This window comes from Poecilia reticulata, chromosome 21, assembly GCF_904066995.2.
Source record: "Poecilia reticulata chromosome 21, P_reticulata-male-v2, whole genome shotgun sequence".
Classification (NCBI taxonomy): Eukaryota; Metazoa; Chordata; class Actinopteri; order Cyprinodontiformes; family Poeciliidae; genus Poecilia; species Poecilia reticulata.
The window spans coordinates 3,420,010-3,437,087 of record NC_088850.1 but is presented as its reverse complement, the minus strand read 5'-3'; the positions used below and the strand labels follow the sequence as shown (position 1 = coordinate 3,437,087).

At 36.6% G+C, this 17,078-nt stretch overlaps 2 protein-coding genes across 2 annotated transcripts in view; one reads left to right on the top strand and one right to left on the bottom strand.

Moving 5' to 3' along the window:
- The window catches only part of igf2r (insulin-like growth factor 2 receptor), a 44,190-nt gene extending 36,399 nt beyond the window's left edge, over window positions 1–7,791 (bottom strand). The window contains exons 1-3 of the mRNA XM_008397211.3: window positions 7,549–7,791; window positions 6,078–6,217; window positions 169–287 (exon numbers count right to left, since the gene is read on the bottom strand). Coding sequence (XP_008395433.2) covers window positions 169–287; window positions 6,078–6,217; window positions 7,549–7,685 — 396 coding nt within the window. The 5' untranslated portion in view covers window positions 7,686–7,791. The remainder of the gene's footprint in view (window positions 1–168; window positions 288–6,077; window positions 6,218–7,548) is intronic.
- Window positions 7,792–11,816: 4,025 nt separating this feature from the next.
- ttll2 (tubulin tyrosine ligase-like family, member 2) lies at window positions 11,817–16,363 on the top strand. Its single transcript, XM_008397210.3, has 3 exons — window positions 11,817–12,118; window positions 12,788–13,986; window positions 14,914–16,363. The coding sequence occupies exons 2-3, from the start codon at window positions 12,815–12,817 to the stop codon at window positions 15,218–15,220; spliced, it is 1,479 nt and encodes a 492-aa protein (XP_008395432.2). The 5' UTR covers window positions 11,817–12,118; window positions 12,788–12,814; the 3' UTR covers window positions 15,221–16,363.
- The last annotated feature ends 715 nt before the right edge of the window (window positions 16,364–17,078 follow it).

Below are 17,078 nucleotides of genomic sequence, written 5' to 3'. Positions count from 1 at the left end.
TTTTCTTTAGGCTGCCAGAACAAAACAGCTGTGCAGAGCAGGTGTTTGCTGACGTCAGGGAACAGACGAGAATAATACCGATCAGTCACTTCCATAAATCCTGGTAATTAAACATCTCCTGTTCAGGGAGAGACCGGTCCCAGTCAGGCCGGTCGCTGTGGGTCTTACCATGGTTTTCCCACACTGGAAGTCGATGCTGGTCTGAACCGGGTTGGTTCCTCCGGGGCATGTGTTGGTGGTGTTGTAATCCAGCACGGTGCCGGAGAGCATCTGCAGGGAAAGGTCACCTGCAGAGTAAATGAGGAAAGGGTCAGCATGCTGTTTTATCTGCTGAAATTATTCATTTTCATCATTAGTTTTTATCTCCAAGCAGACAGTTTGACAGATTAATGTCTCAAACTCCCAACCTCCACGTTTATTTTGACTGCAGGGTCAGTTTTCATTTTTCATGTCAATACTCGACCGGAAAGGAAAAACTGTCTGCTATGGGAAAAGCTCCGCGCTGCCTGGATCTGAGTTTTAAAAACTGACAGCAGGCCAATGATTTTTTTATTTATTTATTTTTATAAATATTTGATATTTATTGGCTGCAAAGAATTCACAGACAGATAAAAAAAACTGGAACACCCGAGCTTCAGATGAGAGAAAACAAATGTTTTTCCTTGTGATTGAGTGAATATTATCAGTGATTTTATGTGTTTATGTTTGTGTGAACTCTGGGTCAAGATAGGCTTCTATCACAAGACAACAATCATTCAATGTAACTTTAACTGAGCAACCAGATGACCGACAAACCTACAAACTGCAGGAGATAAGGAAGAGCAGTCGGCCTCTCCACAGAGAATCTGAAACCTAACTTAGCAACGCACGGTACGTCATTATTAATATGTAACAATTTCAGGTATTTTTTAATGTTTTGGTATCAGTTCAATAAGAAAAAACTGGACCTTTACTGCTTTATTTTAAAAGATTGTAATGAATTTAATATTTGCACATTGTTAATATCTAACTTTGCTGATATTCTTCTGTTACATTCTGCACCTAAATTCAATCAGTCAAGTTTATTGGTGTAGATTAGAACATTTCAGCAACCAGGCAGATAAAAGTGCCTTTGCATGATAAAAAAAATAAAATAAAATGTGAACACAAATATTTTATAATGTCCAAGATGAATAATAATTGTGATGAAGTAAAATTGTTTAATATTTGAAGCCAAACAGAATTATTTTGTAAGAAAGACTGAATTAAAAATACACCAAAAGCTGCATCCTTTGCAGGAAATGAGGAAAGTCCAACAAGATCACATCTGATGTGGAAGAAACACGATGCAAAAGGGATTAAAAGGTAAACAGAAAAGCAGCTGGGAGAAATGAAATCATTTCCTATTCAGCCTGTTTGTTTTTGGAACGTTTTCTTTTTTTAAAGCACAGCTACAGAAAAGGTTGCATCACGTTTTACAGAAACTGTTTGGCATGTTTCGACCTGAGGGCATAAAACATGTAGCTTAAAGTCTCTGTGTGGATTTTACTTCCCTGAGTTCTGAGAAAAGTCACGTGTTTCCTTGAACTCACTGTTAGTTTAACTTCTCTAATTTAGCCTTTGGAATACAATGAGTCAGATAATTTTAGCGGCTAATCGTAGTAAAGTGCTGAGCAGATAAAACCTCAAGCTAGCAGCGCCGTGTCTGTGTGAGCTGCTGATGCGTTCAGGGGTCATGTGAGAAGTCAGTCACAGTTATTTAACTCCAAATCATCTGACCTCTCTGCTGCTTGGTCACCACTTACTCATTCTTCCTCTTTACATAAGAGCACTTCCTCAATGCACTAAAATAAATCCGTAATAAAAACAAACAACTGCACAAGTTTTCACTTGTTTTTAAACGCGTGTTGTCTTTAAAGCTGCACGGCTCCTTGTTGCAGCCGGGACTCTGATATCAGATATTCAACAAGGGGACTTTTGTGACCTCGGCTGCAGGACAAGCTGTTGTTTTAGCCTGAAATAACTCTGTCTGGCAGCCAAAGAGGTCAGCAGAAGAATAAAGGAAGTCTTAGCCGGCCTGAGAATGAGTGAGACATTAGCTGCAGCTTTCTTATTTACATTTTTTTTTAGCGTAGACATATTTTAAAATCAGACAAAGAATCACTGAATGACTTCATATATCAAAGATATTAAATTTAATTCAGAATTACTTTATTTATCCTAAAATTAAATGCTGTCAAAACTAGCTTGGCCTGACACGATACATTTGCAGGACGATAAATTGTCCCAGAAATTATCGCGATAAATGATAAACTTGCTGTTTCAATACCATTTTCAAATATAAAGAAAATAGCAGAATAATACAAGATCAATCAACTTTAATTTTGTAAAGAACACTCCACACTGCAACTTTAAGATATTTTAAATATAAAAAAATAAAACTCAACAACCAAAAACAATAAATAAAAATGAAACAAAACAGAACGGAAACCAAAAAGATTAAACAAACTTCCCTTCACAAAATATTCATCATCAGAATGGAAATCATCAAACTCATTTTAATTTGTCAACTCATAGACTTTACGGACGGAGTAGCTGTCAGTGTTGCAACTGCATCTGAAGAGGCCTCTGACTGAAGACTGTTGGTGAATGACAGTCTCATGACTAACAGCTCAATATCTGAGCAGCAGAGTTAATATTCCACAGAAACACACTCTGGGTGACACAATCAGTTGATAGCAATCTGCTATTCCAGCTCCTTTGCTTTTGCCGCTCCTCTTTACATCTGACTGAATGGTTAGAAAACCAAGCGAAGAGGCAGCAGAGTGGGGGAAAGGATTTTTACTCATGCATCTGCATCCATGAAGCCTCCTTTCCAACTCCTCTGTGATTTGAGGTCGCAATTCAGGTGTTATTGGAGCTTTACAGATGCTAATTAGCTGCTCTCAGTTGTAAAACCTTGTTGCTATGGTTGCACATTATAACAACTGTCTGAAAGTGAAAAAAAAAAAGAAAGTAAGAAAAAAAATCCTCCCAGCTGCACAGCCAGAGGGAATAATTATCCAAACATAAAACACCTAAAAAAAAAAGTAAACAACGTTTAGAAAAAGAACAAATGAGAACAAACGTAGCAGCGATACTCCAACATGCTGCCACCATCAGCGATGCAGTTCTAGAATAAAAAATAAATAAATTTGGATTAAGTTATCCAAACCTAACTGGCCCAATGTGAAACAGTAAATGCCTCCTAAACTACAATTGTAGTAGTTTAGTAGTTTCACTTTTACTCAAGAGTGAAACCAAAATGTAGTTCAGAGCTAAAACTGAATTAATTTTTCTAAATGGGTTCATTCATGCAACAGAAGGGGCGTAACATCCTCCTTTAGGAAGAAAACAGGGGAAAAAAAGTCAATATTTCCTGAAAACATACCAGTTCAACTAGCAGATTAATTTGCCTATAACAAGGGAACAATATCTTTTTGTAAGTAAAATAACCGGCCAGAGCAACTGAGTCTTTTTCATCAATATTAAGGAATTATTTACTTAAAACAAGCTGCTGACAAACATGAGGAAGAGGAGGAGGAGGAAGAGGGACTCTGCCTGTTCAGCACAGAGATCAGATCTCTGATGAAGCACCAACAAACTGATCCATACAGCATCAGATCAATAGTTCAGTCAGCAATAAAACCTCCTGTTGTCGACAGGAAGACTGAGAGCGCTGTCAGGTTGAGGCGGCATGAAAAACATAAAAACATCAATTTTTACCTCACGCTCAGTGAGGAACACACAGCATGAGAAAACGCTGAAGTAGGAGGATTACTGCAAGGTTTTTATGCTAATATTATTCTAACAAAACTCTCATTTCATGCTTCCTGCATGTAAAAAGTCAAGATTTCTGCATTTCTGTGACATTGAATGAGAGTTTTTCTATGGGAAGATGAGACATTTCTGATATAAACAAAGCATCTGGGTATGAAATATCATGATAAAAACTGTGGAGTTCAGCCATTTTTATCTGAATTTAATCATGTGAAACAGGTTGTGGTCAATAATTCATGATTACATTACGAGAATAATGTTGTAATATAACAACTTTATTCTTGTAACATTACTTTGTACGATTTTATTCTTGTAATATCATAACTTTTTTCTTTCCTTGATGTGATCTCTGTTGCATCAACCATAATATTTTGTATAAAACAAAAACGAGAAGGTCTTCTTATATTTCTGCAGCTTTTCATTAATCTATTGGTGTCTGTTAAGTTTAAGTAATATTAAATAAAAACCTTCAGGAACTCCTGAAACACTTAAAAAATGTTCAGTTTAAATAAAACAAATACAGAAAAGTTACAAAAAATATTCACTGTTTTACAGAACGATTTTGATCATTCAATTTTGAGTTTTAATTGCTGTAATCTGTCTTGGAATTAAGATATTTCTGGATATAAAATGGATCCGTTTATTGTTTAATTATATTCATCTGAATTAAAACAACAGCTTCAATAACCAGTCAGAACACGGATTGATCTGTTTCAGATTTAAGGCAAACTTTTCCGTTGTATAAATATGAAACTAGTCCTGCTTCATTCAGCCCCCCTGCTGTGAAGGAACCCTTTTCCTTGTCACCAACAAGGCTGTCATCTCGGTTTGCCTCGGCGGTGAATGACGGATCCTGACTCGATTAGCAGCTGTGACTCCTTTAAGGACATATTAGGCTTTATTTAGCAAAAACAGTAAAATCTTACTTAAAATAGGCCAGTAACGTCCAACTATCTGATGGTTTTTCACAAATACTGAACTTAAAATGTTATGAAATTCAAATAAAACTTCCAACTGAAGCAGATGCCTAGTGGTTCTAGACTTTGACTTCCTAACTGCAATACCTTCGCAGAGTTTAGGCAGTAATTGAAGTTCTGTTTTAAGTGAAACTTTGTTAAATTTAAGGTTCGAGTTCGATGAAAACAACTTTGAAAAAGAAAAATTTTGACACATTTAAGATGCCAAGTTGACATCAAGTTTCATTGCATTTGCAAATTTAAGTTTTCATAAAGCAAAGACTATGGAGAGCAAAGAGTGCCAAATTACAACAATTATTTAAATACATCATTAATTTACTAAAGCTGGAATTAAATACAGAAATTATTTATTAAATATAGAATTGATCAAATGTGTCAAGAAAACACTGACTGTGGAGGAAGCTGCCACAGATTTCAGACATTATTAACGTTGGTCCCGCGCACCAGCTAGCACAGGCTAACGCTTTCTCATGAACTTTAGAAATATTTCAGACCAAACTAGAGATACAGACGCCGTATTTACTCACCCAGTTTGTAGTCAATAAATTGCAACAATTTAATAATGTCATTGTAGTTATTTCTGAACTTTTCAGTGAAGATATGATCTTAAAGTCGTAACAAACTTGGAAAAAGTTAACTTGACTTGGCTCTTCTGATTGACTGAAGCAGCCAATCAGAAGTCAGGATTTCTACAGAGGCAGTCCTAATCCCGCCCACTGAGTTTTGATGGGCGAAGTTGACAGTTTAAATTAGGGCTGAAACGATTAATCGGATTAATCGATTATTAAAATAATAATCGATTTTAATAATCGATTAAAATTATTATTTTAATCGATTATTAAAATAATAATCGATTAATCATCAACTGAAGAATACACACTCAAAAAAGCCATTTGCTGAAAAACATTACTTAAATAATCTATTGTTGCAGCTTTAGTTTAAATTCATTAATTGTTTGCTACAGTTATAGTGCAACATAATTTATTTAATAATGAAATAATAATGTCTAATTATTAAAATTAAATTAATAAATTTAATTGAGGAAGATATAATTAATTGCATATTTAATTCTGTATTTATTTATTTTAAAAATTAATGACATTTAAATAATTATTTCATACGTCAATTATTTCTTGTAATTTGGCACGCTTCACTCTCCATAAGAACATGGCTGAAGACATATCTGACGAAGCTATGGCCTAAATTAACCTCTGACCTGCAATGTTCAACCAAATGCAGACACGTTTCCACGTAGTTCAGTCCGATATACCACCAAACAGAACCACAGTGCTTTGTACTCACCGACTGAGCGCTTGTCTTCACCGGTGAGGTTTTGGGCGCAAACTGCAGTGCTGGACCCACAGCTGGTCGGTGGTGAAGACTCACAAAGCTTTATGGTGTATTTCACTTTGTTGTCCAAGTCTACAGCTTCCCATTTATAGCTGAAAGACAGATAAGACAGAATTAACTAAGAAAGAATTGAAATCAATATTTAGTCCATAGAAATGTGAAGAAAACATCCAACATCTTCAATGAAGTGTTCTGCAATTAAACCCGGATTGAGGTTAAATTGACTTTTTCTTTAGTAAAGTGACAAAACCAGGAAACAAACAGCAGCCAGTGTGAGCATTCAGGTAACTGGTTTTCATTCCTGTCTTATTACTGAGTCAATATTTAGACAACAGCTGCACTGACAGAGCTCCAGCAAAGAAAAGCTAATATTTAGTCTCATGTTTTGCATCTTTTCTGCTGACTGCAATAAAAACACAACGCAAAAGCCTAGAAAGGTCCCACGTTTCCCTTCAAAGTACTTTTGTAATCATTTTCAAAACTGACTTTTTAGTGATTTTATGTTAAATGTTTTACTATAGAGTAATTTAAACTGATGGGAGGAACCAGTGTTTCATCTTTTCTAAACTAAATCTGACTGCACTTTGCCACAGACACCTAATTTATTGTCACCATTTGATAACATCTCTAAGAAAATACCACAATGCTAGCAAAGCATACAGTTGTATTATTTATGCCTGAACACAAACAATTTTTATTTTATTTTACACATCTGAGCTTCGTGTTTGACTCTTGAGGAAACACAGTGACACAGATAAAAACCTGCATTTTTTAATGCAAAAATAAACCATCCGTTGCGATATTATTTTTGTGATGCAGCCATGAAAGCACATCAAACTTTCCAAATATTTTTCTGGCATGCATCGCATCAAAGCTGTACTTTGCATCCTGTGCAGAACCTTCTTCCTGCAAGGCAGCAGTTTGTCCGCCATCATGTCAATTAACGCAGGAGGATCAGCACCTCTTGTGATGTCATCAACAAATACGCAAGAACAGAGTCAGAAGTTTAATTTTGATTGATTTTCTATTTATACTTTCTGTATTAAGATGTCTATTAAATTAGATTTTTCTAGATTTATTTATATCTGGACAAAATATGGCAAAAATAAATTTACTACCCAGGAACTACAGATCAGTAGCACTTTAAAATGTGCTCGGAAAATGTGGTTTTACCGACTGAAAGCGGTACCGCCGAAGCTAAAAGTTGGTTCTGTTACGAAAACAAAGAGCTGCTTTTAGCTGGAGATAAATGTCAAAGGTGCTGCGATGCTAGCAGATGAACGAGTCTGGGGAAAAGCGATTTAGCGCTAGCTAACACACAGATAACCCGGTTTAAATGGTTAGCTGAGGGGTTTAACTAGGAAATAACGCTGTTTAATGCGTTGTAACGTCTGTCTGTGTCTGGAGGAGGTGTGCTTGTTACCTGCAGAGGTCCTGGTACCACAAGCTGCTGCGGACCTCTTCTGCTCCGGACCGAACCGAAAAACATCCCAAACCGATGTAAAGCCACAGAGCCAGCCTCAGAGGCCGGCGTTGAGTCGGTTTATCTCGGAAAAACATGTTTCTATTCAGCTGGACCCCGAACGTGGAGCCGAATTAAGACGACATGATACAGCAGAGAGTATCGGCTCTGAACCGAATCAGTAGGAAGTGACTGAATCACATGACAGGACGTCACATGACTCGGAGGGTGCTGACTGCAGAGGCGTTTGCGGGCAGTAGGAAAACTAATTTTCAATCCACTAAAAGCACAAACGTCGCCATGTCCACTTCAGCATGGTGTGTTGAGTAATTTCGGAATTAAAAATAGCATTTATAGATCGGTTAGTCCTCTTGTGTTGGTAATTGGCTAATATATCTCATGGACAGAACATGTTACTAATTGATTACAACTAGTTTGATTGACAGTAAAATCTATAAATAATGTAAACAATTAATGAGACCACTGGTCATTAATGGTCCCATAAAAAATTTGAAGAAACCATGGCAACAGCTAAAAGTTGAAGTAAAATTAATGAAAACAACAATTCAAGACTTATTAAAACTACAAGTAATGTTTAGATTAAGGTTTGTAAATAAAAACAAATAATTCAAATTCAAATGAGAAGCATTTTCTCTATATTCAAACCCACGTACACATTACGTGTCTTAAATAAGAGTTAAGTAAAACCCTTGAATAAAAAGAGATATGATAGTAGATAGAATGGAAATAGATATTGAATCTATTTTCTTTACAGTAACTTTTTAATTGTGATTTTATTTTAGCATTTTTATACTGGAATTAATGTTGCAAATAGGCATAAACAACAGTGACAGTTTAAAAGAAGAAATATAACTTGGTTGAGTTGTTTAAAGTGTACTATGGCTAAGTGGGACTGTAACAGAGATCGACCTTATGAAACAAAAAATGCATTTGTTTCCAAATCAATGACTTTTGAAAGCTAAATAGGATTCTGTACAATTCAGGATTCTTGGCAGAAAACATGTTGGAAATCAGAACATAACTTTAAAATCATTTGACATTAAATTATAACAAAAAAACAAAAGTTCAGCCAGTATTTGCTGTTGTCTGTAGTTTCTGAATGCAGCATGAATGAAACTCGTTACCTAATGTACATTCATGGAAGAACTACAACTGCCTTATTTCACTCGGACCCTTTAAAACGCGCTCTTAGCAGCTTGAAGGCACATTTTTAGAGCTTGATGCTCCTGAATGGACGCCACGACAGTTTGAGTTCTCTGCCGCCATCTAGCGGCCATCTTGTAGAAACACGCTGTGCCAAATGGCATAGCTAGACTTTCTAAACAGCCTTGAATTTCTTTCTGTGTTGGCATATTATTGTCTCATGTTAGGTTTTTAAATTAGTGCCTGATCGCATTAAATAGCCCTATAAGTATCGTCTGGATATAAAGAAGCTACAGATCTTGTACCGCTGTTAAACATGATCCAGCTGCAAACTAGAAACGGCACCAACTGGATCTGAGCTGCTCCCAGTTTCAACTAGAAGGGAAAAATCTGGGCCTAAGATGTGAAAACTACAGAGTTCCTCCACTTGAACACATTGCGACTACAAGCTTGATGCAGTTGCTGCATAAAATGAACCTTAACATGCACTGAAAGCCTTGTTTTGTAAAATGCATTAAATGAGTATATTTATTACTAGAACACATGTATTTAACAAATGGCTGTTTTGTATTCAAGTTGAGACATTTTTTAGTTTAGTTAAAGTTTGTACAGTTTTAAAATCCCAAAGTTGTAAGTTGCATATAAATTCAACTTTTTAGTAGCTGAAAAGGTTGTGTGTAAGCAGCCTTGTACTTCAGACGTTTAAGCAGATGAGTTGCTACCAACTCATCAGATGACTTATAACTCATGTTGGGACTATGGCCAGAAGGGAACACTGCAGAAAAATAAAACCCCACAATCTTAAAGTATCTTGTCTAGTTTCTAGTGCAAATATTATATAGAGGAGTTCTTCAAACTGATGCAACATTTTGGGAAGGTGAATAAGGATTTGTGCACTGAAGATAAGATTCACTCACACGGTTTGGAAGAAAGGCCAGCAGAAACTCGTTCGGTTTTTCACAGGAGCATCTTCACGGCCATCAGTCAGTCTTTTTCGCCCATCACTGTTTGGTTTGGGTCAACAAACCAGTACAGGTCCGGACTGCAACAAACGAAGACGGTTCCTTCCCAAGCGGTCTCTCTGGACACATTTCAGCCAAAGTAGTTGACTGCTCCATGAAACAAAACACTACAATCTACTTAAAAAAAATTATTCAGAAACATTACATCATTTCCTTTAAGTTTTAGTTGAAATTTTTGTTCTGCAGGAAAGGATTTACATGTTAGAGAAAACAATCTTTCTCTCAGAAGTGTTGCATACAGGCAGCTTATAACTCATGATGCCCTGTGAGTTATTTTGATTCACTTAAAAGGAACAGTACATTTTCATAAAACACAATTTATAAGTTAAAAGCCAGAATTAGTAAAAATTGCCTCTTTTTCATCTGTATTTCCCCGGTTATGATGAATGAGACTTAAAACCCAACACACTAAAAAGACAAGCGATTACTAAGAAAGTAGACAATGCAATACATCAAAACAGATGCAATTTCTTTAGTTTTGACAAGTGAATGAATAAATAACTGATCATGTTACTCAGGTTACTGACTGATTTATATAGTTATTCTCTTCCTTTTTAAATAGCTTGTTTTGTTTACTCAGGTCACATTTGTTTCATATTAAAATTCAATTGAAATATTTGTAACCCAAAACAGAGCAAGCATGTTTATATCTCTGCATATTTACGAGCTTTTTGCTTGAGCTTGTCGTTATTAAAAGCCTTCGTTGTCATCAGATCTGCTTCTCGGGAACTGATGATTCTGACATGGTTCAGACAACTGATGCTGCATTTTGTGAGCAGGTGGAGCTCAAAGAACTGACAGGCTGTCAGCAACTCGCTGAAAGACAAGACCTCTGCATAAAAGAACAAAACTACTTTTATTCTGAGTACTTTATACGAAGGTAAGATAAAATTATCTGTTTTTACTTTGGAAATGAAAGGAAAATGTAAATTTTTTTGGCCTAATTTAAATTTTTCATGTAACAAACGAATAACATCAAATCTGGAATAAGTCGATTCACATTTAGCATGAATGATGCCTGTGCTGATTATCACTGTGTTTGTGAACATCTGTTTGAATTGCAGCAAATATTTTCAGCTAATGGATAATTGATGCACTCTCACCCTTCTCTCGGTGCTGATGGGTCAACAAAGTGTCGGGTTTGTTTGGCCGTCTCAGATTTACAACTGGAATGCTTCAGCTCACACAAGAACAAGCAGCCAGGCCGGGTTAAATGTTAACTGCATGTTTGTAAATGCTTAATGCAGCTGAACATTTATGAGAGCTTTAAAATGGTGCCCAGAGGAACGTCTGCGCTGTTTATTTCTAACCCAACTACTTGTTAATAACTACCAGATGTTAAAATTCCAACAAATTCTTGATCTCAAGCCAAAGAAGGAGCATTTTTAGCTTACACTTTTTTAAATTATGGGCTTAAATATGTATATCTGAACAACCCGGCATTAAAAAAACATGTTTAATACGGGAGCGTTCTAGAGTTCTGAACTTAGCTGCTCCTGGCTGCAGTTCCTGAAGCTGCATGGCTGCGTCGCTGGTGTTCAGGCTGCATGACCGAGGTCCACAACTGGTAAGTATGACGGCTTTTTAAGGCCACTGCAGATGGAAAAAAAAGTATGAGAAAATCTTTGAGAAAAATCTCAGGAATTCTGTGATTTATCTCAGAAAGTTTCAAGAAAAAACTCTGAAATTTCTGAGTTTGAAAAGTAGAATATTTGGAAGAAAAATTTTTTAAATTCTGAGATTAATCTCAGAAATCTTCTAAAAAAAAGAAAAAAAAAGTATCCTGAGTTTGAAAAGTAAAAAATTTGCTAGAAAAAAAAAATTGAAATCTCAGACATTTTCTAGAAAACCTTAGAAATTTCTGAGTTTGAAAAGTCGAAAATTTTTGACTTCTGGAAATTTGAGTTTTAAAAGTTGAGAATTTTTTACTTCAACTAAAATATTTTTGACTTTTCAAACTCAGAAATTTCCATTTTTATTCTAAAATATTTCTGAGATTAATCTAAAATCTTCTTATTTTTTTCTTGCAAATTTTCAGTTTTGCAGCTCAGAAATGTTCTTGTTTTTACCAGAAAATTTGAGAGATTGAGATTATTATGAAAATGTATTGGGTTTTAGTGGAAATGTATTCCTTTTTTTCTATTCACGATGGCTTTAACACGCTGTCGTAGGTGAGGGAAGTGCTCCTGGAACGAGGATGGAAAGAATATGACAAACGGAAACGTGAGGATAGAGACTGGAACCTCTACTGGAGGGGGTCAGAGTTTCACAGCTCAGAATATCACAGCCTGCTGCCATGGCAACGCCTCAATCACCATCCCAAAACTGCCGGCATCACGCGAAAGGTGATGCTTTGATATACAATTACTGCTATTTTGCATATATTACATTTCCACATTTCCACTAATTCACCTGTAGGTGTAATATTAAAGTGACCCAACAGAACCAACAGTCTTTCTATGGATGTTGCTTCAGTACAACAGGATAATTCATTCAAAAAGGGGAAAGACAAGAGTTTTGTTGTTAATTTACCATCCAGAAACCACTTGCTGCATTCTTGTGGATTGAACAGGAGGCTCCACTTCTGCTTTTCAAAGATGTACGGCTGTATAATTGTGCATCTGTTTCTTATTTGGATTTAAAGTGACAGAGACCCTAAAACAGCTCAAAATAGGCAGAACTGGGCAGATTAAAATCTTATCCAAGAATTATTTTGTGCAAAAAAAAAAAAAAGTAATGAACATGTTTTGTTTAACCCACAGGGATAATCTGTTCAAGAAAGCATAATAGGTCACCTTTAACAATTTCATTATGAGTTTAATTGAAAGTGAAATAAAAACGTGTTTTTATTTCTAAAATGTTTTTTATTTCAACAGAAATATACCCAAATATAGAATTAATTAGCTTTACTAATTGCTTTTTACAAGCTGCTGTTTGTTTGAACAAAATTATAAAATGAAACAGAACAGAAATGATGAAAAACTAAATTATGCTCTCTTAACTTCTTTGGAAAGGACTCATTGGTGCGCAACCTGAGGAGAATGAAGGCAACATTTGGTTCAGCTCTATACAACTTCAGTCCAACAACCTTCATCCTTCCCAACGAACACACCAGTTTCCTGGCTGAATTCAACAAGCTGCTTCCTAACAGAGAACGATCAGTTTGCTGGATTTGTAAACCCGTTGACCTCTCCAGAGGTCGAGGTATTTTCCTCTTCCGGGACATGAAAGACCTGGTCTACAACTGTTCTGTAGTGGTGCAGAGGTACATCAGCAACCCGCTGCTGATATCAGGGTACAAGTTTGACCTGAGGATTTATGTGTGTGTGAAAAGCTTCCATCCACTTACTGTTTACATCCACCAGGAGGCGCTGGTGCGCTTCGCCACAGAGAAATACAACCTGTCCTCTCTGTCTAACGTGTTCGCTCACCTGACCAACACCAGCATCAATAAGCGCGGTCCCTTCTATAAAACCCAGAAAGGACAGGTCGGTTCAGGGTGTAAGTGGACGATGAGCAAGTTCAGGTATTTCCTCCAGAACCAGAACATTAATGAGCCGTTTCTGTGGCAGAGGATCAATAACATCGTCACGCTGACGCTCCTATCCATCACTCCGTCGGTACCGGACTGTCCGAACTGCGTGGAGCTTTTCGGCTTTGACATCCTCATTGATAGTAAGTTCAAACCCTGGCTTCTGGAGGTCAACCACAGCCCCTCACTGACTCTGGACTGCCAGACCGACTTATCAGTGAAGAAGGGGCTGATCAGTGATCTGGTCGATTTGATGAATTACACACCTATTGATGGTCTAAGATGCAGAGCTTATCAGACACAAAGAAATGTACAAACTAGCTTCAATGCTAACATCTCAACACCTGTTCCTTCACTCCCCAAGCTGAAAGATAGCAACTTTCAACAGAAAAATAAAAAGTCCTCTAAAATGCATCATGAAAAGACAAAAAGACACCTTCCACCTATTGAGACTTTACATTGGATACTCGGCTCATACTCAAAGACGAACGTGGTGAAAACAGGTCTTTCATCATCCCAGATGAAATATGCTCCTCAGGTTACTGGGGTCACAAACCGAGACGACGCTGAAACACAAGATGAAATGGAGAACGAGGTTTCCTCTTCGGTTCTTGGCACTCAGGGCAAAAGGTCAACATTCAGACCATCTACAGATTCCTGGAGGCTTCCCGACATATACAGGTATACGTTTTTCTTCTTACTACTTCATACTTTGAGTACCAATAGCCAGACTTTCTCGTAATCTGCTGATTTATTGTCCTGGATTTCAAAATGTCGTTGGAAGTTTTTCTTTTGGGACTTTGGCTGCTTTTAGGGCGTTTTCCCGTCTGCTAGTCTGGTAGTTTGCTTTCACACTGCTCAAACCCAACCTAATTGAAAAACCTGTTCCCCTCCTCGCCTGTGGGGGCACAGCACCAACAACCACTGAAGCAAATGACACAAAAACCTCAGAAGAAAACAAGAGCGCAACTTCCTTCTTCACAAAATGTAAACAAAAATGGAACGGCATCAAATTTTAGCAGTTGTAGGATTTCTCTTTGTCTCTGCCTAAATAGCGCAACCCTTTTCTCCTGATAGCGCAAAGCTAGCATATTTGTTTTGGTTGCATTTACCCAGAATAAGTAATAAGTACCAAAGGAAAGAAGAAAGAAAGACAAGAAGTAAATGGAGGAAGAAAAAAAGAAATAAGGAGGGAAGGAAGAAATAAGTATCAAAGAAAAGAAAGAAGGAAGACTGACAAAAAGGGAGCTAACAAAGGAAAGGAGAATTAGCCTACAGAGAAGAAGTCTTTAACAAAGGAAGGAAAGAAAAAAAAACGAAGAAAAGAAGTAGGATAAAAAAGGAAGTAAACAAAGAAAAAAAGAAGGATGGGAGGAAAACTACTATTCTAACTTGATTCAAATTTATACTAATCATGAATAAAAAAAAATTAAAAGATTTCAGGCAAATTAAAGCAGAAAAACAACCCAATGAATGAGTTTAAGTAAATAATTGATTCTAGAAAACTCACTCTTCCATATACCAATATAGTTCCATATATGACATTGTTCACTTGTTTATTACACTATGTCCAATAAAGTCAAACTCAACTCAAATGTTGCTTCACAGGAAACGGCGGAGGCTCCATGTTCGGGAAGCAAAGCCTCTGATTGGTCAACATGTTCCACCAATCAGAGCTGGAGGCTTCATTCGGACTTTCCCATTTAACCCGGCAACACTGAAGGCTTCCCGGGTCAAACTGGACGTCCCAGTCGTCTTACAGGAGCTGCAGAAGCTGACGGCTCAGGTGGCTTCAGGCCGACCGGAGGAAACGACAGGAGAGGAAGAGGAGGAGGATGAAGACTGCTTTGATTCACTGCTGTGGGGGCCAGAAGACCCCCCGCTGCTCAGTCAGTGGTTCAACACCAAAACATAAAAAATACCTGATCCAAGACACAAATGATCAGGTGGAGCTTTGGCAACACGAAGCTTTTCTGCAGAACTCTGACTTGTTTTTATTTAAACTAAGGAAGGAAGGAAATAAGTAAAAGTAAAAAAAAAATTATAAAGCTGATCCAAGAAACAGAAATGATCAGATTAAGTAATTAGGAATATTAGATTAAATTTGCTTCAGTGAAGCTCAGATGTTGTGTTTTTTGCGTCTTTTTATTACATGTTATTAAACAACTAAAATGTTTTGATGAAACCAGAAAGAACATCAGGAGGTCAGCTGGTTCTTTTGTTTCCTCATTAATTATTCACAGGGTGCTTAAAGGCCTCTTAACAGGAAAAAGAAACAAACACAAAACCTCAACAATGAGATTATCAACTGGAACATGATGCACATAAAGAATCCATTAAGGAAATCCAGTTAGCATCTTCTATTTCCTGGATTTCATGTCATTTTAGTGCTTTAAAAATGTTCTATTTCCCAAAGCCCTGATTGGTATTTATCAGCATCGGAGATTAAACTGAGAGCCAGAGGAGGGCAGCAAGTCTCACTTTCAACCAACTGATGAAGTTAGAGCAGAAAACAATTTCAGATGATTTACACTGAATCTGAGGGGGAAAATATCAGAGAAATTAAGAGTGGTTTGATAAATTCTCGTTAGCGTCTAATTGACCTCTTGATGTAAAGTGAGAGTGTTTTGTGTCAAAGTTTCCACTTAGTAAATATTAATTTATACAGTTTGGTTATGAAACACAGAGGACTGGAGGAAGGGATTTATGAACGTTTCTTCAGATAGTGATGACGTGAAAGGGAAGGAAATGTTTCAAAATGAAAGGAATAAAGAAAAGAAAATTTTATAAAATGGGGAGAAATGAAAGGAGTAAAAGAAGATAAAGAGAGGAATGAAGGAAGGAAGGAGATCAGAACAAGAAGTCAGAAAGGAGAAAGGAAGAAAGACTGAAGGAGAAAACAGAAAAGGAAAGGAATGAGTAAAAGTAGGAAGGAAAAATGAACTGAATGAAGGGGGAGTGAACAAAGAAATGAAGAAAAATTAATGAATGAAGGAAAATGTGATGGAGGAAGAAAGAAAGGAGAGGGAAAGAAAGTAAATAAAGAAGGAAGGGCTGAGGAGATAAGAAAGAAAACAGAAACAAAGGACATAGTAAAGAACTAAGGAAGGACTGAAGGAAGGAAATAAACAAAGGGAGAAAGGAAGTAAGAAAAGTAAAAAAGGAATGAAGTTTTAAAGGAAGGAAGGAAAAAAGAAGAGAATGAAAACAAGTTTTTAAAGAAAGGAAAAAGTGAAAGAAGAAACAAATGAATAGAAAGGAAAATGGAACGAAAGAAGGAAGACAGAAAAAAGGAAGGAACCTTTAAAGGAAGGGAGGAAGGAAGAAATTAAAAAACGAAGGAAGAAGAATGGAAGGTAGAAGAGGAAGGACGAATGAATGAAAAAAGAAACAAAAGAAGTAAAACTAAACAGATGTATTGAAACGTTCCAAATTTGGTTCTAAGTAATTTGATTGGTTTTTATTTGAGTTTATTCTGAAATCTTTACTTTGTAAATAACAGAACAAACTCATTCTGGTCTGTTGGTATTTATTCAGTAACAACTGGTTCCCATACAGGCTCATCTGGGAGTTTAACCCAGATTCTCCAGTTCAGATAGAGTGAAACTGAACAAAATCAAATTCAAAACATGAGTCAAATTTATCTGATTTCTGTTATTTTCCATCTTTCGAAATCCTCCATGTCTTTCTAGCTGTTACTGGAAACACAATCTCCAACGGTTAAACGTCATCATCACACCTGAGGCATAGCGACCTGATAGTTGTTTCCCAGA

Bases quoted from the DNA above. Each gene is read 5' to 3' on its own strand.
- ttll2 (XM_008397210.3), top strand. From the start codon at position 12,815: ATGAAGGCAACATTTGGTTCAGCTCTATACAACTTCAGTCCAACAACC. The intron at 13,987-14,913 runs GTATACGTTTTT...GTTGCTTCACAG, and splicing joins AGGCTTCCCGACATATACAG to GAAACGGCGGAGGCTCCATG.